The sequence below is a fragment of the Emydura macquarii genome, unplaced genomic scaffold (assembly GCF_026122565.2).
Source record: "Emydura macquarii macquarii isolate MOO-44397 ecotype Brisbane River unplaced genomic scaffold, CSIRO-AGI_Emac_v2 contig_3305, whole genome shotgun sequence".
Lineage (NCBI taxonomy): Eukaryota > Metazoa > Chordata > Testudines > Chelidae > Emydura > Emydura macquarii.
Genome location: NW_027133442.1, coordinates 545,974 through 567,638, shown reverse-complemented (window position 1 = coordinate 567,638; position 21,665 = coordinate 545,974). Strand labels below are relative to the sequence as shown.

General features: G+C 38.4%; 1 protein-coding gene across 1 annotated transcript; it reads left to right on the top strand.

The window, feature by feature from the left end:
• The first annotated feature begins 101 nt into the window (after positions 1 to 101).
• On the top strand, positions 102 to 21,413 carry CRNKL1 (crooked neck pre-mRNA splicing factor 1). Its single transcript, XM_067532947.1, has 14 exons — positions 102 to 189; positions 5,794 to 5,946; positions 7,868 to 7,959; positions 8,078 to 8,236; positions 8,634 to 8,800; positions 9,524 to 9,702; positions 11,678 to 11,848; positions 13,072 to 13,263; positions 14,218 to 14,277; positions 15,548 to 15,628; positions 17,570 to 17,809; positions 19,357 to 19,458; positions 20,464 to 20,712; positions 21,150 to 21,413. The coding sequence occupies exons 1-14, from the start codon at positions 142 to 144 to the stop codon at positions 21,315 to 21,317; spliced, it is 2,061 nt and encodes a 686-aa protein (XP_067389048.1). The 5' UTR covers positions 102 to 141; the 3' UTR covers positions 21,318 to 21,413.
• Positions 21,414 to 21,665: the final 252 nt, after the last annotated feature.

Below are 21,665 nucleotides of genomic sequence, written 5' to 3'. Positions count from 1 at the left end.
GAGACGCGCGGCCGCCGTTACTGTGGCAACGACCCGGGCGACGCTGCGCGGGGTGAGAGGTGAAAGGTCAGAGAGGGGCGGGGCACTGGGCCGGGCGGCGGGTTCGGAATCGGGGGCCTTGGGGCTCAGAGCGGCGGCAACATGGCGTCTACGGCGGCCGGGAAGCAGCGAATCCCCAAAGTGGCGAAGGTGCGGGGGGGGGGAAGAATCCCCACGGGGATGCGGCTGCCAGGGAAAGGAGACGGGGGGGTGTGTTGGAGGAGGCCGAGCGGAGGGGACGCAGGGGAAATGGAGAGATTGTGGGGGTGGGTGAAAGTTCTCTAGGGCAGGGAGGCCCGTTGGAGGGAGATTGGGGGAAGGGGCAGACCTGGGGGTGGGGGGGTGCTGGGGAATTGGGGGACCTGGGGGTGGGGGGGCTCAGGGGTGCCCAGATATACCAGGGTGGGTGATGGGGGGGAGAGAGCAATAAAGAAAGCTGGGGGCCTCTGGCGTGAATCATGCTGGAAACAGCCTTTGCTTAGGGCTCTGCTGCCCGCAAGGGTCAGACACCATCCTGTGTTTTCCCCTCAGTGTATGATGGGTCTCACGGCTGTAGCTTGAAAACTAACTTTTATCTGATCAAACACATACTGGTGGGCCCCTATGGGATACAGGCTGTGGGATGTTAGTACCAAATAAGGGACATTGCTTAATGTAGAATGGTGGCTATCCTTGTTTGGTGGAGGAAAAACTTTTTGTTCAGTTGCCTTTCTTCCTTATACCCTAGTTCTAGAGCAGTTGAAAACTTCCACTAAAATGACCAGCAGTTAAATGGTTAACAATTGTAGCCATTTAAATTGTTATAACTAAGCTTCAGAGTGAAGATCCAATAGGTCAGTTTGTCTATCTCAGACCTGTTGGGTCAAATTCAGTCCTGGTGCACTGCTTTACACCACGATCTGAATGTGGCCCGTAGTTGTATATGTGCAGCACAATGATATGTCCCCTTGGGAAAGTTTTCTCAATAGTTAAAAGGCCAACAAAATTTCAATTTTTCAAATAAAATTGTAGATTCTAAAGAAACAGATGAGACCACCAGAAAAGTCTTGGTACAGAGTTAACACAAAGCACTACTTCTGGTCAAACAATTTATAATGTTTCTTTTAAAAAAACATGTCCAGATTCCATGTACTCACAATTTCAAAGCCATTTTTAGTTTTAAAAAGGTGTAAATGCACCCAACTGGGAGGGGGAAAAAGTGCTGAACTAAAGGTTAGAGAAGGTTAGGTTAGTCATTCCAGCTATGTTTATTCTAGGAAAAATGGCACCTGTGATTCACCACTAGTGTAACTACAGCACTAGTAATAATGGGTGAAACTTAAGTGTACACAAGGCATTTTTAACAGTCATCAAAATCCCCATGTTTCAATGGGGAGATTGTCTTGTGGATCACTTCCATTTCCTATACCATCACCTCCCTGAGGCAACTACAACACTTGTTCACATAAAAAGTAAAATTAGGAAAGTAATTTTTTGTTAAGATGTGCTTTAATCAGACTTAGTAGCAGGGAATGAAGAGAAGGAGCCAGCACTGTATGATGAGCCATCACTCCCAGTTTGATGGGTTGGATGACACCCTGGTTTAAAAACACCTGAGCCTTGTCTATGCTACCACTGGGTAGAGAATTACACGTCTCGGTCATTTAGTGTAGTCAAAGTTATTGTGACTTTCAGTCTGTATTGTGCAGAATGGTCATTTGAATTAATGTATCTCCTCGTGTAAATAGGCTTCAAAGGATTAGATTTTAATTAATAAATATTAGCAATCATCCATTTTGCCTTCAAGGAACAAGCAGTTTGCATCATTAACACAGTTACAGAGAAGGAAAGTTAAGCATATGTTGCAGTCTTTTGCTCTCAATCAGTTAATAAATCATGAATAGAGATGCAGATTTGTCGTGACTTTTTTTTAAATCAAAAGTCACAGAGCAGTCATAGTAAATTTAATAAAAATCATGGGTTACTAAGTTTTCTGTGACTGCTCCCTGATTTTTTTATTTAAAAAAAATAAATGCCCTCCTCCTCACCCTGCCAATGGAGTACGGACCCTAATCTCAGACTGGTGTGAGGGGAGGCTGGGGAGCAAGCTCACCCCTCCACTGTGGCTCCTGTGTCCCACTAGGCTGGGCCCAGCATCCTGCTCCGTGCATTGAAGGATTGCAATGCTGTTCAGGTTTCCTCCCTTTCCCCATTATGATGGTGCACCAGGTATCAATGCTACTCACTGAAGTTTGCACCAGGCTGGTCAAACCTGAATAGGTCAGGTCACACCACCCAAGGCAGGAAGCCAGGCTCAGCCCTGTGGGACAAGAGCCCCAGGAGCTGCCACTGCAGGGTGAGTCATGGACGCAGAAAGAAGTCATAAGCAAATAGGAAAATCATGCTATCCATGATTTTTTTCCTTACTGTGACAGTCCTGAGCACTAATCGTGGAATACTGACTGATGAAATACGATTCTGAACTTCTGCGTCTATGATCACTATATTTTGAATAAATACAGATATAAGTCATGATCATACACTGGGTTAAAAACTGAGGTAGGCACTTCACCTGCTTGACAGTGCTGGTGCTCCAGTGCTTCCATAGCACCCTCTTGACTGCAGTAGAGCTCTGCGTATGGGCAGGGCCTACCATCATGGAGTTCTGAGCTAGTTAAGGGCCTTACTATATTTTTAATTTCCTTCTAGTGCAGACTCATCCAAATTAAATTTTTTAAGAATAATTGTAACTCATAAGTAACAAAAAAGGAATATTCCAAAGTCTATTGCTAGGTATAGCATTGCTACCATGGCACTATCATCAGTTATTACTAAGGCTGTGATCCTGGACCGAGTGTCATGTGGGTGCCTTCTACACCTATGTGAAGCCCCACTGACACATACAAGAATGGTTTAAAAGACCATTCTTTGCAAGCTAATCATCTAGCTTTCAGTAGGTTGACCAGAATCTTGAATGTCTAAAAATCTGCTCCTGCCAACATGTGCTTTAGAACTGACCAGAAAGCAAGAATTCCATTTCATGAAAAAAATGCAAGGTGTCAGCATTTGGCTGAAACCCTGACCGTTTAAAAGTGAGTGAGTGAGAAAGAGCATCCCTCCCTGGATAGCCAATTGTCCTGTGGGTAAGGCACACACCTGGGATGTGGGAGGATCTAGGTTCAGATCCCTACTCTGGCTGATTTGGTGCTCTATCCACCACACTATAGAGCAGTGGTTTACAAATACATTTTCTGATGGGATGAATAAGGCAATGTCCAAATCTTGGCAGGCCAAAGGGCTTTTAAGGTGTTTACTCTGTAGAAAGTAAGCTTGCTACTGGCCAGGAGTCACAACCTTTCAAGAGTGGTATGCCAGACTGTATTTATTAATCTCAAAATAAAAGGTTAAGCATGCTGCGGTGGACAATAGTCCAACAAAATCTTGCAAACAAATTATTATACATATACACTGTAATGCTATTAAACATCATGCTATTAATATTAATTCTATTACAACTATGCAACTAAAATTAAACGTTAAACTCCAAAGAAATGAATGGATATCTAATTTCCCTTTCTTACTGCCTGAAATATTTACACTTACTTACACGGTTCTCCCTACCCCCTGGAAAAGTGCTAATAAGGTTAACTAATGAAAATACGCCAATTACTGATCACTTTATGTTTCATAAGCATTTGATTAAGTGCCTGATTAAAAGTGCACCACCATAAATTGAAATATATCAACACAGTCTAGTTCCATTGTGTTTAAATGTAAATGAAATTTCTAAATTAAATACATAACAGGATGGTAAAAAGGGAAAATAAACTGAAGTGCATCTGCCCAGTCCCCACATCTGCCTACCTCACTGTCCTGCTTCCAGTTTCACTTCTGTTCCTACTGGGGTTCTTCACCCCCCATCTCCCAGGCCAAGGGGAGAGGGAGCTGCAGTGATATCCCGCCTTCTCCCACGATCAGGCAGCTCCAGAGGTTCCTCACCCCCTCTCCTGGCTGGGTGTTAGAGGGAGGGAGGGGGATGTATGGAGGAGGGGATGGGGGGAAAAAGGAGTGGAGCTACCTTGAACTGCAGGGCTCTTTCTGCTCCCTCCTCTCCCTTACCCCTCCAGTCAGCAGAGATGGGCCTTCCCTCCCTCCCCCCCTTTCAGTGAGAATAGGCTAGGCTCCTGAAGGGGGGAATGAGCACCACTGTTTCCTGAGAAGCTCTGATTGGTGGTTGCTGAGGGCATGAAGGAACAGCTGATGCCTGGCAGTGGGCCAAACAGAAGGCCCTTGTGGCAGGATCTGGCCTGTGAGCTGCCAATTGAAGAACAGTGCTATAGAGTCATTCTCGCTCCATGGATATTTAATTATTTAAATAAAGTGGAACAGCTCCAACAGGAGATATTGAGAAAGACCCATCTGAGAATAGCCAATACCCTGGTGGTTTGGGCAGTCACCTGGGGTGTGCGAGACTCAGATTCCTGCTCAGAATCAGACAGAGCAGGGACTTGAAGTTTACATTCCAAGTGAGTGCCCTGATCATTGAACTATTGGCCATTCTGGTGTGATCACGTGCTCTGATTTTGACCAGAAATTCCACCTGGGACCTGAGAAACCTTCCCAATGAGATTTTCATCAAAAAATTTTCATCGATATTTCCATGAATAGTTTTTGTTTTGACAAATGAGAATTTTTTGATGATACTTTTTTTGTTGGAAGATGCTGATGTGGCTCTGACATGCATGTTCTTAGCTTTCAGGGCATGAGTAATCCCATTTAATTCAATGAGACTACTCACGTGCGTAAAATGAAGTATATGTGTTTGCAGGATTGGAGCCATACTCTGTATTCCAAAAAATGTAGAAACTCCTGGCTTTATACTTTACTTTTTCCAAAATAGATCATATTCATGTGTTTTGTAGCTGTGGTAACTCTAATCCAGTCAATAGTTTGTATGACAAATACAGGGTCAACCTGATTTGGCCCCAGTTTAAACCTTCCAAACCCAAGCTTTTATAAAACCTGTAATATCAGTAGAATGTTTACACCATTCTTAAAAAAAATCAAAGCCCACAGTTTTAAAAACAAATTAATATTGCTCTTTAGTTTTGAAACACAGTACAGCAAATGTGGAACCAAAGTTAAATCACCACCATTTATTTTCATTGTCCAAGTTAAGAGGAATGCTAAGAATAAATAAAGAACGTAAATAGTCAAGTTGGAATTTAAGAATTATTTTATGCTTAAGAATCAAGGAGTTATCAGTAACATAGGTTAAAAAGTAAAATTGTCTATGATGTGGTTATTTTTTTACTTGACAGTATTTTTTAAAAATGAGGATATTTCCAACTTTATGTGGCATCTGACAAACAAACCAAGTTCCAGATCTAAGTTCATATTTAATTTTTCTTCAAGGTTGGTGGTCACCTCTGTCCCAATTATACTTGGATGAATACCCTTCTATGCGTTGTTCCAAATTTCCCATCTTTTTGCATTCCAGGCAGAGTTATAGCTTCAGAGTTTGTGAAGTTTTTATGGGGTGAAATGGACACAGTAATAAGTATTTTTTATTTGGTGTTGCTATTTCCTCTCTATTTGCAAAATCAGTTCTATTTATTTCTCAGCCAGTCACCAAATCCTATTCCTTTGTATATTTTGCTTATTAAATCATTGGATTAACTTGCTTTTTGGGGGATTTTTCAGTATTTTATAGGAGTAGAAAGATAAAAGAATACTAAAAAAAACCAAAAACAAATATTTTTTCTTCTTCTAAAGGTGAAAAACAAAGCGCCAGCAGAAGTACAGATCACAGCAGAACAGCTCTTAAGAGAAGCAAAGGAGAGAGAACTTGAACTTCTTCCGCCACCTCCGCAACAAAAGATCACAGATGAAGAAGAGCTAAATGACTACAAGCTTCGAAAAAGGAAGGTAAGTGCACAAGTGACTTGATTCTCCTGTACAGTACTAAGAATCTAGCATATGTTGTACTTTACTAAATATTTTCATTCATTCTTCATTAACTTCAAAGAGAGAAAATAGACATTATGTGGTTTTAAGGTAAAATCAAAAATACAGTAGCTGTTAAAGGGTACTTTACCTGTTCCCTTTAAACAATTAAAATTCGGATTTAGTAGCAAATTAACAGTATAATTGTTCCATTATGATTTTGTATTAGAAACTGTATGTATGTTATTAATGAATCTATTCATATGTGCTAGAAACTTGAGAGGTAGGTTATCGAACAAGGGAAGAAGAGTAAAATGAATCAGAGGGAGGGAGTACTTGAATGTGTATAGTGTCTGAAAGTTTACTGAGGTTAATCTCCAAAGGGATGTGAATTTAGATAGACTATGCTGATGGTATTAAATCTTCAAGAGCCTCTCTGATACCAGAGCTGCTGTGTTGCCCCTTTTATAATCTATTGTGTGTGATTTCTCCAACAGAGCTGTAGTCTTTTTAGCCATTCTATGTAACTTAGAACTGGCTTGCTTTTGCCACTGTTGGGGGATTTTGTTTTTTTCCTGACTGTAGTGAAAACTGTAGGTTTCTTATTAATTAGACTGTACTTGAACAAATTTAAATTGTTCTCTTCCAGGATAGTGCATGGAGCTACACTTTCCCTTTTCACTAGCTATGGGCATGTTTTGAGGGCTCTCTTCACACTTAACTATATTACACATGGAACTTTCTGCATCAGACTGATCTATTTATGCAAACGCACTTACAGATTGCAGGCTTGTTCTGTCTGTTCCCTTGATAGTTCCTCTCCAGAGTCAAAAGGAGGTGAACACCTACCATGTTGCTTACCTTGGATTGATCCTTACCTGATTCCAACTTGATTTACAAAGTCAGTTATTTATTGTCTAAACATAATTGAGATCTAGAGATGGAAGAACAGTGGCATAGTCCCTGAAGAACAAGGGCATGCACTCAGAATTGATAACTGTTGTAGCACACCATATAGCAATTGTACACTCAAAACCGATGCTTGATGCATATATTTTTTCTTATTACCATTGTGCATAGAAACTTTAATTGACGATTAGGGCCCTGATGTGCCAAGTGTTGTACAAATGGTTTTCTACATTCATACCCATCTGTTAGGTGAGAATGACACTGTCATGTTAGTTGGACATAGGTTGGGGGCAATCTGTAATACTGAATATGCCATCTCCGGTTCATCAAGCTGTGGAACTGCTTTGTTATGGAACTGAAAACTTACCTCCTGACATTTGGTCACATACAGATATGAGTCAGAAAATACTTAGTCAAGAAGACGTAAAGTTCATGGGCTTCTCTTATGGCCTATAAACGCTAATGTACATATATAGACGATTGGGAAGTACTAAGCGCTGGCGTGTCCGATATCAGACACTTGCACCAAATGATCAGTTTAGCCACAAAAGAATGAATGTTGCATGTCAAAATGAATATATTTTCAGTGTTGTGTGCAAAACCTGAGCCTCGTAACTGCAAATTAATGTTACTATTAAAATATCTAAACAGGGTTTTAAAAGGAATTTTGAATGCTCTTATAATTGTTAATTCATTGGTGTTATAGACACAGGCTCTCACAAGCTTACAACTTTCTTGTGATCTACACTTAACACTGCAGCTACATTTCTAACTGCTCAAGGACATAACTTTTAGAAAACCTCTTATTCATTTTGATCTCAAAGCTAAGTTATTGTAACTTCCCTTTAAACTAATTGTAATATGTTTGGGATTTTTAGTCCAATCTTTAGATATTTTGTTTGAGTTATCAACACACCATCCTGGGTTTACAATGGGATTTTTCTGCATAGAGAAACTTTTTACTGTTAAAAATAAATTATAACTTTCTTCTCAGACCTTTGAAGATAATATAAGAAAAAACAGGACTGTTATCAGTAACTGGATAAAGTACGCACAATGGGAGGAAAGCCTAAAAGAAATTCAAAGGTAATTATGAAGATGGGCATCACTCATATGCCTTCAAGAATATGTGCAACTAATACAATCAGAGTTCTTAAACTGCATCATATGTGCATTTACCTCAACAATGTTGTTTGCTTTCCAGAGCTCGTTCCATCTACGAGCGTGCTTTAGACGTGGACTACAGGAATGTCACTCTGTGGCTGAAGTATGCAGAAATGGAAATGAAGAACCGCCAGGTTAACCATGCCCGCAATATCTGGGATCGAGCCATCACTACCCTCCCCAGGGTCAACCAGTTCTGGTAAGTTCAGATAGTAGAGCTTGTTCTTTCACCTCTAATAATAAAAACAACTGATCTTTCACTTAGTGAAGAAGAAAAATGACTGCATGTGAAAATACAGAGTCTTCAATATCTCTGGAGTTTCAGTTCTCTATTTCTGAGATTCTACAAGCTAATATTAATAAGGAGACTCATGTTATTGGAAAGTTCCCCCACTCCCTTGTTTTTTCTTGGATTGTAATATCATCAGGATAGGGGTTTGGCACAAAAGGGCCTCTGGACAATTCTGTGATGCAAATAATGAATAATACCAAACGGACTTCCTATAAATAATAATTTTGTTACATACATTTCAAAACAGTTTTCTCTATTTACTAAATGGTTTTGACAGTGTTAGCTCATTTGCTTTTTTTTAAAGGTACAAGTATACTTACATGGAAGAGATGTTGGGGAACGTTGCTGGAGCACGTCAAGTGTTTGAACGCTGGATGGAGTGGCAGCCAGAGGAACAAGCTTGGCATTCCTATATTAACTTTGAGCTGAGATACAAGGAGGTGGAGAGGGCACGCACCATTTATGAGAGATATATCCTTTTTAGAACAGTGCAACTTGCACCTACGGTTAAATCGGCATTTTACATTTCATTATTATCCATCTTAAATGCCCATGAGTTTGTATGTGACTTTTCTTCACTTTAGTTGTTTTGTGAGCAACAAACAATGCTGATATCTAGGAGTACACACTAATGGGAATTTTTATTTACCACAGTGAAATTCAGTTAAATGAGTATAAAAGTCCCACAAGAATAAGTATGTAATTGAACTGTCACAGCAAGTATATCTTTTTGGCTTGAAAGATGCTGATAATTTAAGCACTATAACCAACAACAACAACAACAAAAACAGTAAACATGTTACAAAGCACTGCAGTAAAATATGGTAGGTCATAAATGAAGTAGCTTTGGACGTTTGCATTTAAAAATTGCTGTGACATAGAGGGTCACTTCTCTCTTCTAAGGTGTTTGCCTCTCCTTACAGCCAGAGCTACTAAAAGTTTTTCCTCCTCTGCCTCATCTTATTTTTTTCCCTTCCTTTTTATTCACTATTTTTCCTTTCTAAAAACTGTAGGGCCTGAGTCTGAAACCCCTTGTGTATGGAACACCCATTAACCCTCTTCTACCTCCTGGCTATGCTCTTTGCATAGTTCATCTTTAACTACTTTTCTCACATGATCCATGATCATGTAATCCCTGGGAAGAATGGAATTTTGAAATGGTGAACTGTTAGCATTTCCTTAACACCTTTATACTTGTCATTGTGCATCCTGATGTTAAAAATTGGATCAAGTACGCCCGCTTTGAAGAGAAACACAGTTACTTTGCCCATGCAAGAAAAGTATATGAGAGAGCAGTGGAGTTCTTTGGAGAAGAACATATGAATGAGCATTTGTTTGTGGCCTTTGCAAAATTTGAGGAGAATCAGAAAGAAGTAAGGACTTCCTAAAATGTATTGAACTAATATAAAAATGCAGATTTCTTGTTGTCAGTTGTCCTCTGTGCCGTTTAGAATTCTCTTTAGCTGTAGTTTCTCAGCATCTTGACTGAGTTCATATTACTCGTGCTCAGAATGTAGTAACAAGGAGGCTGTTGTTTTATGTTTGTTTTATATTTGTCTTCTGTGGATATCAAGGGAAGCTTAGTCTTTTCTTGTTGACTTGAGCAAGACACTGTTGCTTTGCCATCAAGAGACTTAGGCCCTGATTCAGCAAACACTTATGCGCAAGAGCTAATGGGATTAACTCAGTAAGAATGCTCAAATGGGTAAGTTTCTGCAGGATCAAGGCCTAAATTTGTCTTTTTACCCAATATTTGAGAAACTTTCAGGGATAAAAGTGTGTCCTTAATTTATAAGCATTTACCTATGTTTCTCCTAAACACCCTCCTGGAGCATTAGTAACAATACACTAAAAACGTCCTAAAAGTTCAAACATAAAAAAAAAATCCTCCACCCTCTTAAAAAGTAGCCCGAAACTTTAAACAAGAGAAGAGAAAAGGTGGTGTCCAACACAGGGAAAAAATAGGACCAAAAATGGTTATCAGTTTGCATTTTAAATATGGTGTGGGTCAAATCTTCAACTGGTGTAAATCATTGTGGAGCTATACTCGCTGACTCCAGCTGACGATCTGGCTTAGTACCTACTTTTCTGCACCTACAGTACCTCATACTGTGCTTCCTCATTCTAACTCTTAACAGTGTTTTCTAATTCTGGTGTACACCAAGCACTGGCCCCTTGTAGAGCTTTCCTGATAAACTAGGATGCCATGGAGCTGAAAGAACCCTGTAAAGGAACATGGTATCTCATTGCTTTAGGCTTAAATGTCATTGACGTTGGATTTATTTTTATGAAGTGTGGATTCAATCTAAGAGTATAAACTGGAGAGACCTTTCATTAGGAAAAACAGTACTTACAATCAATGGTATATTACGTTCTTAGTGTACAATTTTCCCTTGTTGATTTGATATCCTTTAGATTCCTTCTGTGTGAAGCCTGCTTGCCATAGAACATTTCACCATCAAAACATCATGTACTTCCACCCTTTTATCTCCCTAACGATTGTCCGTGCTTTGTCAGATTTCCAGTCCCTTAGATGTTACCATGCAGGTGCTTGTTATACTGTAGGTTTTTCCTTGTGGCACAAAGCAGGGATTATGTTGCAGTTTTGTAACATTGTTATATCATGATTGTTGCCTTAACAGCAGTATAAAAAACAAGTTTTGCATTTTATTATTAATTAAAATTATGGTAGCACCTAGTAGCCAATCAGGTCGGGCCTCTATGTGCTAGGTACTCTACAAACGAAGTCCCTGCCCTAGAGAGCATCTAGATAAGTTTTTAAAGCTTATACACGTACTGTGCAACAAAGTAGTCTAGAGTATGTGTCTGCTGTATTCCCCATTTCATTTTCTCTCTATAGTAACAACTGAGGCACCTGCATCTCTGGTTTTCCTGTGTATTAGGTAAAAGGCTTTTTTTCTCTCTTCCGCTCCTTGGGCCTGCTCCTACACCCATTTAAATTAGTGGCAAAACTCCCAGTTACTTTTGTGGTGCAGGATCACACCTTTGGTGCCTATTCTTCAATATGTCACTGATTTGGTTTTGCTCCTTTCTTTGATAGCAATCCCATGCTTTGCAATGTGGAAAGCAAGTAATATTTCAGCTTAATTGATAGTAGTAATGCAATCATTACAAATTTTACTCCTCACAGAGCTCTCATGAAAGAATGGATGGTAAAAAGGCAAAACATTTATATTTAAAAGTTGCTGTGTGCTCAGTGAGAGATTAAAATATTCTTTACTTTTAGCAAACGAATCTACTAGCTATGGTTTAGGGGGAGCAGAAGAAAGGAGATGTTTTATAAAATGTAGTACAAATGACTGATTTGTCATGTATTAATGTTTTCAGTTTGAGAGGGTGAGAGTGATCTACAAATACGCCCTGGATAGAATTCCAAAACAGGAGGCCCAAGAACTCTTCAAAAATTACACAGTCTTCGAAAAGAAGTTTGGAGACAGAAGAGGCATTGAAGACATTATTGTCAGCAAAAGGAGATTCCAGTATGAAGAGGAAGTGAAGGTAAATGTTGAGGCTTACAGAAATGTAAATATGCTTTAGGTACATATTGCAATCTGCAGTGCTGAATGAGGTTCTCATGTGTCTACTGGTATTGAGGCACTGCTTTTAAATGGCAAATGTTGGTCATATGAAATCATTGAATTTTTAGTTTAATTGTAATTTATCTGCAAGTGATACAATAGTTTATCTGGATCTCCTCATACCGCGTTTAAACTCTAGCTGTTGGATTTAATGGGAATTGGGCTATCGAGGGCATATGTCAGTTGACTGGGATAGATTCAGTTCCACTACAGGAACTGCAGAAAGTGCAACAAAACTAACATAATCTTGGGTTGGGTTTTTGGTTTTGTTTTTTTTTTTAATGGTTAGGACTGCATACTGGCTTTAAATATTTAATTTGTCTCACTGATGGTTAAACACCTGACAGCTCTCTTCTCATCTTGAAACGTAAAATTCTGGGTATTTATCAGCTTCAGGGTCTACGACTTCATGATAAACATCAGCGTTTTGGCTCTAAATTTGACATTCCAAAATTACCTGCTAGGATATGGATCATTAATCTTTTCTTTATCCACCATAGTGTTTCCAAGAAACTGATGCAGCGAAGGGGTTGTATTTTCAAATTTCTAAGTGGAAAGTTGAGGGAGGGAATGAAATTAGTATTTTGATTGTCTTCCTTACTTCTCTTAGTATCTGTATTGTCACATAAACTGTGAAGTTCACCTGACAACCCATTTAGTCAAATAAAAATCAAAACCAGGATTTTGTTCACTTATAGTTACTATATTTGCAAATTGCACTATAGCTGGTAGTCCGTTATTAGATTTAAGTTCAGTTCCTCTACTAGTTCACAGACTTTTACAAAACGTCTTAGATTTGTGTAAATAAGTTTGGGTGAAGGGGGAAAATCTGGCATACCCATTTTCTATTAATTTAATTGTTGAATTGCTGAAACTATATAATGGTGGCAATTCTTCTCCCACTCTTGTTTGTCCATCTTTAACTCTCATGATTATCTCTTTGGGTAAAATCTTCAAAAATGCTTAAATAACTTAGGCACTTGAACATTTTTTACCTTTCATTTTTTCAGTGATTAATTTAAAAAAAAGCCTAGATGTACAAGTTTACAGAATACAACCAACATAATTCTCCTTTAAACTATAGAGAGAGGAACATGTGTTATATATGCATTACTGAAACTGTATCCCATCCCTTTCCGGAAGGCTAATCCCCACAATTACGATGCATGGTTTGACTACTTACGGTTGGTTGAAAGTGATGCCGATCCTGACACCGTACGTGAAGTTTATGAAAGAGCCATTGCCAACGTGCCACCAATTCAAGAGAAGAGACACTGGAAGAGATACATATATCTCTGGATCAACTATGCATTGTATGAAGAACTGGAGGCAAAGGTAAAAATATGAGTCTCTTTTCTCTACTTCTGTCTGTGACCTACTAAGTAAGATGCTGTCTGGCTCTGAGTTTTTCTTATTAAATAAGCAAAATCTACTGTCTCATTTGATTTGCAAAATCTGAAATGGGGCTTGACTTTCTGAGCAAAGTTGTTATTTTTCCCTGGAAAATTAAACTGTACTTATAATAGACCTTTAAATTATATACTTATCACTGGTAATCTGCCATGAATTGAACAGTCATTTTGTGGAAGTACCCTGTATAGTTGCTAATGGTACATCCTGCAACATTTCCCTCAATTCAAACTGATAACCTACTGATATATAAAAGTAGAACCAAGCCACCTCAGGCTTCGCTAAATTACCAATGGCAGGCTGTTGTCTGAACTCACATTTTGTGATGGCATTTTCAAATTCAAATTCTTAGAAGTGACTCTCTCGTAGGCAATGTCTGAAGTCCTTCTTACTCTGGCCTCAGGAAGCTTTGGGTAAATGGTATAAGTTACCAGTGGAAACAGAACTGCTTTTTCCAAGTTTATAATCAGTCATTTTGTAGTTGCTTTAAAATTTTGTTTAATATGATCACATAGCATCTTAGCTTGTGTGTGTTGTCAAAGGGAGAAAAACTATTCTTCTACAAAAACATTCCCACTGTGAGGATAAAACATCTGTAATTCTTTGGTCTAAAGGTAGTCTGTACTCTTGATCATAACGTTAAATCGTGAAGGGCCAGCTTTTTGGAATTGTGCAGACAAATCAGTGGGCAAGTTGTTTGTGTTTTTAAAAAAAAAAAAAAAAATTAGTTTGCACAGTTCTAAACATTTGACCTTAAACACGTTCTTCCAAAAATTCCTTTGTTTCAGAGTTTAGTTTGTTGAATCAAAATTTTATTAGAGCCCTGCAATAATCTTTGTATTGAATAGAATATTTAACCCAGTTTACTTGTCCTTCCAGGATCCAGAACGAACGAGACAGGTGTATCAAGCATGTGTGGAACTCATTCCCCACAAAAAGGTATAGCTTTTCTAATGGGTCTAGTGCCAAACTCTCACTAGCTCAAAATACACATTCAAAATCCTGAAAATTACTGCCCAGGTCTACATGCTCCTCCCTGGTAACAAGGGATCAATTGGACTGTTCCCCCCTCAATCAGCAGGGGATGCAGGGCTCAGAGACCCCCAGAAGTGTTTTGTGCACAGAATCACCAGCAGAGTCATGTAGTCTTTGCTCTGGAATGAGGGAGAGGGTTTCCCTGGATTTTGATTAGGTTCCTTTCCAGCATCCTGTTAGATATGAAATCATTGCTTTCCCCTTCTCTATATTTTCTTTTGCCTCTTAAGAAATTGATTCTCGTCCCTTATTTCAGAAAGATGAATATTTTAATCAGTAAATAGTGCCTACATGGGCATAGTAGAAATCTGGAAGATATTTATGAGTAACAGCTGGTCAAATGTGCTACTTGTATTTCCTAATCTAGGAATTGTACTCATGAAGGTATTTTTCAGTTCTTTTCTCAGAACATTAAGTTTACACATTATTTCATCTTGTTAAAGCGATCAAAGTACATATTAATGATTTGCTTAATACTGGGCCCATACAAGTCCTATTTCCTGTGTTTCTCATTTAATGGGGAAAAAATTGTTTTTAAAGCTGCTACTAGTGAAATAGAGAGAAGATGCTATTCTGCTTCACAAAATAGAAACTTGTGACTTAGTGAAAATGTGGATGTAGGTTTTGTTTTGCTTTTAATATAAAACAGGTTTAACATTACAGTTCAAGAAGAATCTTTTATATATTAGCCTGATCTATTTGGTCTCAATTTTCAATTTTCTTCTTTCCTAGTGTAGATAATACTATCTTGATTTGTTTTGTTAGAAAAAATTAACTTTAGTTTGTGTGTGTATGATGGTTGGAAATAGTTGTGTGTCATTTATTTCCTCTTCCTGTGTGGCATTGTTCTAAACCATGCAATCTATTCAGTTCTAAAAGATATAACTCAAATGCCTTAATTTGCAAACTATAACTTTTTTCTTCCTGTGGGAGAACAACTTCTGCCAGTCATGAATAAATTGTTTTTGTCATGAGAAATTGTTTTGGATTATGTAACATTCACCTGTTCAGCAAAATATTGTTAATTCAAATAAGACCATTCATGCAATTACATAATATTACTTCACTCTACAGAGTCAGTAAAATACTGAAATAATTTCTGAAACTACATAAGTAGCATTATATGCTAAGAATCCATCTAAGCCAAATGTTTCTTGGTTTTTTTTTCTTCCAGTTTACATTTGCCAAAATATGGCTATTGTATGCTCAGTTTGAAATAAGACAGAAAAATCTTCCATTTGCCAGAAGAGCTTTGGTAAGTAAAGGAATACAAGAGAGTAATTACTGAATTGTCTTTTAGGAAATTAAGACTTTTAGGGGTAATAGAGTTGAAAGAACTTTGAAAAATCTCTTCTTTGCAACGCATATAAGCAAATCAAAATGTCGATGTGTATTTGAGACCTATAGGTGTCCAATATATGCTGTTGTGCGTATTTTAAAGGGAGATATGGCTTTGTTTAAATGTTTGGATAATAGTTGGCCATAATGAAGCTTCACTTGTTTCAGCTGGAAAGCACTCAACTGAGAAGCCAGAGTCAGCTTTCTGTGTTTATAAAGTATTAATTGGTATATGTAGGTATATGAATTGAAAACATTTAAAAATCACCCTTGATCTCTGAGAACTCTGAGCATCCAGGTAATAGGACTTGTCTCCTGAGAGTTTTGAGTGCAACAACCAGAATACTAGCTAAAACACTACTAGGGGTTCGGCTAGTTTGTTAGGAAACTGCATCAAGCCTTTGTGCCAAATTAGTAACACACTAGTGCCTCTCCAAAGATGGGTCTTCTGGCAAAGCCAACTCCTTTTAAATGAAAATCTCTCTGTTTCCCTCCACTCTTGGTTTTCCAGTAGGCTTGGTTAAAGACTGAGACATTTTACTTGTGATTGAGATAAAGCTAGCGCTGGTAATGACTCAGTCATTCTTCTTGCTGTGAGATGTCTGTTTCTTTGCAGAAAAAACAGATCAGGTTTGCTGCGCTTTAGTGGCAGAGCAGTATGCAGATGACACTGTTCTGCCTCATTTTCATTGGACCTGTCTGGTCTTTGCTTTTACCAGTGTTTGTGTGAGATTGTGACTTGGATGACAGCAAATTGGCTGGAGCTTAGTCTGGATAAAAAAAGGCAATGGTAGGAGAAACGGAGGAAAAACCTAGGTGGGTGCAGCATGGGTAGTCGTATGTTGAAACTGATGACCGGGTAGGTAATGCATATGAATTGAATGCTAATACTTGCTTGACTGATGGCTTCCTTGATTTTTAGGGAGTATATGGATAGAAAATGAACTTGAGTCACACCTCAAGTGTAAGGAACATTTTGTGCGGGAGTGTGTTGAGTTTGATTTAAAAAATCAGTTCCGTTGGCTCATAGGCAGAGATTTACGTACTGGGCGCATTTTATAAATATTTGAATATTCTGCTTTCATTGCCTCCCTCACAAGTGACTGGGGAGGGGTGTGAGTTTTGTTCTTCCAATGTAACAGACCTACAGTGCAGGAAGCAGATGGCTTCTCTCTTCTCTGAACTCCAACTCGCCCATCTGAACCAAGTTAGCCTTGAGAGCTTCTCAAATGATGAGTCACAGCACACTAGCTGCTGGTTTGCATCCTTGCTGGGCACATGGTGGTGGTTCAATTATTTTCAGCTCCTAAAACCAATTAAAATGAGCTAAAATACATTCAGTACTTTTCTAAGCTTACTTGCCCTAGTAATTATTACTGTAGGCACCAGAGGATTGCTGTGCAATTGTGAGTAGGCGGGGAGGTGGACCAGCAGACAGTATTTATTAAGATGTGGTTCTCACTATGAATATATTTGTGGACCTCTTACCTGGAGGATCAGAGGCTGGAGCCATCCTTTGTCTGCCTGGTGACAGTCTCGAGACTCAAATTGAAGCACTCATTTGCATTAGCTCAGTTTCATGGAGAAACATTATATGCTTGAACACTGGCTGTAACAAATTAATACATTTTCTGTCTTCAAAGGACTTATTAGATACTTTATGCACACATTAGTTTTGTAATGATCCGGCTGAATCATTACTAGTTAGATTTCACACTAGTCCTGACTGGCATAATCAATAGAAACTCTAGTTAATCAAAGATTAATTTAAAGGCTAGTATTGAATGATTAAGTGGACCTGGAAAAGAGCTTTTCTTCATAGAGATGCCTTAAGCAGTTACTGTTTTCTATTTTACAGGGAACATCCATAGGTAAATGCCCAAAGAACAAACTATTTAAAGGCTACATTGAACTGGAACTACAACTGCGGGAGTTCGATCGCTGCCGGAAACTGTATGAAAAATTCCTAGAGTTTACACCTGAAAACTGCACCTCATGGATTAAATTTGCAGAGTTAGAAACCATTCTTGGTGATATTGACAGAGCCCGGGCAATATACGAATTGGCTATTGGTCAACCTCGCTTAGACATGCCAGAGGTATGGGAGTAAAGGAAGAATTCTGAAGTAGCCTATTTCTCAACACACTCTGCATTGTTAGAAAAAAAATTAACTAACTTGCTAATAGGAACATGGGGGTTGCCATGGTAGATCAGACTTGCGGTCCATCTAATCCAGCATCCTGTTACTCATAGTGGTCAGCCACATCTTCAGCAGGCAGTATACAAGTCCACAATAGACAAGTGGGGTGGTACATGCTTAAGGGGATATTTTTCTAATCCTAAGGAGTTAGTGATTGGCATGTGCCTGTAGCACGAGGGCTGACACTGCTTTTATCTCATCCTAGCTAGTGTAATTGATATTATATAAGTGTCTAATTCTTTTCTGAATTCTTTGCCTCAATATCTTGTGGCTCTGAGTTTCATAGTTTAACTATGTGGTGTTCTTTTTTTTAAAAAAAAAAATATTGCCTCAGTCCTAGATATGAGGCTGCTAGAGTCAGGGTTACATAATATCACGTTCAGTTTACACACACACACGCAATATATATATATAAATAAATGTGCAATAGATACATTTGTAAAATAAAATATCTCACTTTTATTCTTACCAGTCTAAGTGCTTTGGACACTATAGCTCACCTGTCTTCTTCTGTTGCTTAGCACATAATGGCTTTTCTGAGGCTGCACACCAGTGTTTTGTATTTTCCTCCTTATATAGCTAGTCAGTCTTTTGGGGTTATCGTCAAATAATTTATTACTTATAGGATGTGTCTGTTTAGTTCTCTATATTCTCTATTCATGGGCCTAAGCTATCATTTATAAGCTAATTTATACAACTATATCCCTCTTTTTCATAGACAGAATGTTCTCTCTCTCCAGTTCCAATTACCTCAAGTTAAGTACCACTGTGGCAAATTAATGTCTCCCCCACTCACTGCTGACTTTTCACTTTGGACAATGCTCCAATTGGTGAGACGGTGTCTGTCAAGCAACTTATTAGTTGTCCTATTTCTCATGGTATTAAATATTCCATATAATTCTAAGCAGCTCACAAATCCACAAGTTTTGCCTAAGATAGATGTGGGAATCAGGATTTCTGCTCTGTGATTTTGTGCTTCAATATCTGAAATAGTAAGTGTGATCTTCCAGCATCCCCTCTTCAATCAGTCCAAAAGCAAGCAGAGGATCAAAAGGATTACTTTGCCTCACTGTTCATGTCTTCCCATTGTTTTTTTGTTCTTTGCCTCTTTTAAATCTCTCTTCAGCCTCTCTCCTCCTCCATCTGAATTCTAATGATTTATGTCATCTCTTTCTCTTGGAAGCCCAATGTTTCATTCAGCCCAGAACACATCATTGACTCACTTGTTTTTGGTAGTGGTTTTTGACCTTTGTCCTGTTACCCTTACCTACAGCTGTAGATTATTATCTGATCTCAATAATACCTAGTACTGCCTTAATGTTGAAAATTATTTGGCTTATTTTCTGCTCAGTAACCTCTATAACTTCTTAAGGCTTTATCATGAAGTGCATTGAACAATCGTAACTTTAAGTGCTTTGAACTGAGACTGACCCATTCTCTCTCAGGTTCTTTGGAAATCCTACATTGACTTTGAAATTGAGCAAGAAGAGTATGAGAAAACAAGAAACCTTTATCGCAGATTGCTGCAGCGGACGCAGCACGTCAAGGTAATTGTTTGTGTACTTAGAATACAGGATCAGTTGTATGCATCAGAGTCAAAATCCTACATTAGGAGAAGCCATCTCAGCTACTTCAGTGGTATGGCACTTTAAAATTAACTACAACCATTATTTTGTGGGGACATTCATGGATCAGGGGATTGGGAACAAGTAATGGAAAAATGACATGTTTAGAGTTAAAAAGATCTGTAAAACCATCTTTATATTAAAAAAAAGATCACTCTGGAGAAACTTTGGGTTACTAGGACTTACGAAGACAGCACTGCTCCTTAAGCCAGGTTTCCTGAGTTTCCCACATTTGGAAGATTATCTTGACGACCATTGTGGCTATAAAATTAATTTAAAAAAAGAAAAAAAATTGATAATGTAGCACCTCTGCTCATCTGAGCAGCCAGGACCTCTTTTTTATCTTTGTTTTAAACTGCTCAAAAAATTGCAGAAGCTGTGACAAATGACCAGCCTTAGCAATGTGATTTGGATCCATGAGTTAACTAAATTCAGTTAGGTTTATGATGACCAAAAGTAATGGCCACCAGCTGGCTAAGTGATTTACAGAAAATGAATTGGGAGGGTTAATCCAGTTTCTTATGGTCAGATTACAAAAACTGGCAGAAAATTAAGTAGAAAGACCAAAGATGGAGTGAATAAAGACACTAGTCTTACTCCTCTTAGAACTATGTGGTGTCTCCAAGATGGTTTGGGGCACGATTTCTGAGATGAAGACCTTCAGCCCATTGAAAACACTTAACAATGGTACTCTACTTTAAAACCAGAATATTCTTCAATAATAAAATGGGACCTTCACCAAATCTTTACTCTGAATCAATGACATGATTTTGTCTAGTTGGGTGTTTATAAAGCTTGCATAAGGGCTGTGACTTTTATAGATGGTTTCCAGCTGGGACACATCGCCCTTGTTTTTATTTTACCCTATATTTTAATGACATTTTCACAATGAAATTTCAGTTAGGGTTTGCTTTGTTTTTCCCTTAGGTATGGATCAGTTTTGCTCAGTTTGAACTTTCTGCAGGAAAAGAGGAGAGTTTGTCACGATGCAGACAGGTATATGAAGAGGCTAATAAAACAATGCGCAACTGTGAAGAGAAGGAGGAAAGACTTATGCTTCTGGAATCCTGGAGAAATTTTGAAGAGGAGTTTGGAACAGATGACAATAAAGAGAGAGTAGAAAAACTTATGCCAGAAAAAGTCAAGAAGAGAAGAAAATTGCAGGCTGAAGATGGGGTAAGAGTAAAGGCAGAGCAAATAACTTCTGTGATTGTGGATGGCATTGTTTGTGCACAGTACATTATTATAATGCATCTTTGAGACTAAACTGAATTTAGCAGGACTATATGATATGCATGATGCTATTTCTGAGAGTAAATCTTAAAAAGTACATTCAAATCTCTTCTCTGTATGCACTCTCCCTTTTAGTTAATGTAAGAGAAGCAGTGACATTAATAGGCAGTGGACTCCATGCCTCTCTGATTCCTTAATTTTAGCAGTCATTGGTAATCTAATGAATGAAAAATAAAAACCTCAGTTCTGATTTAGTCCTTAGCTCTTATTGCCATGATTATTAGAGATGAGCATACCAGGAACTTGCATTAATGCTCAACTACTGCAAAAGCTCGTGTTCAAACTAAACTAACCTGTGACTTGTACTGTTCTTTTTCTAGTCTGATGCTGGCTGGGAGGAATACTATGATTATATCTTTCCAGAAGATGCTGCCAACCAGCCCAACCTCAAACTGCTTGCTATGGCTAAACTTTGGAAGAAACAGCAACAAGATGATGATCCTGAAGAGATGGATCCAGACAAGGACATTGATGAGAGCGAATCCTAACACTTTTCATTTTCCTCCTCTGCCCCCCTTTGCCTTTGATTTTTGTACAGTATTTCATCTGAGTGACTGAATAAATGTATTTGAGTAACTTTTTAATATTGCAAAGTTGTTTTAAAAAAGACACAAGCAGGTGATCTCTTCCATACTAGACTTGGTATGAACCTCATTTAACACTTTCTAAATTTTCCTTAAATTCCTTTTAATAATCTTTTATCACAATAGCTGGAAACCGAACACACACACAGTCTAGTTGTTTTCCAAGCCGTCTACTTGGGGCTTAAACCAATTTCATTATATGTCAGTGTGGAGATATTAACTTACTGAAAAAAAAATTAACATTTGCCTACA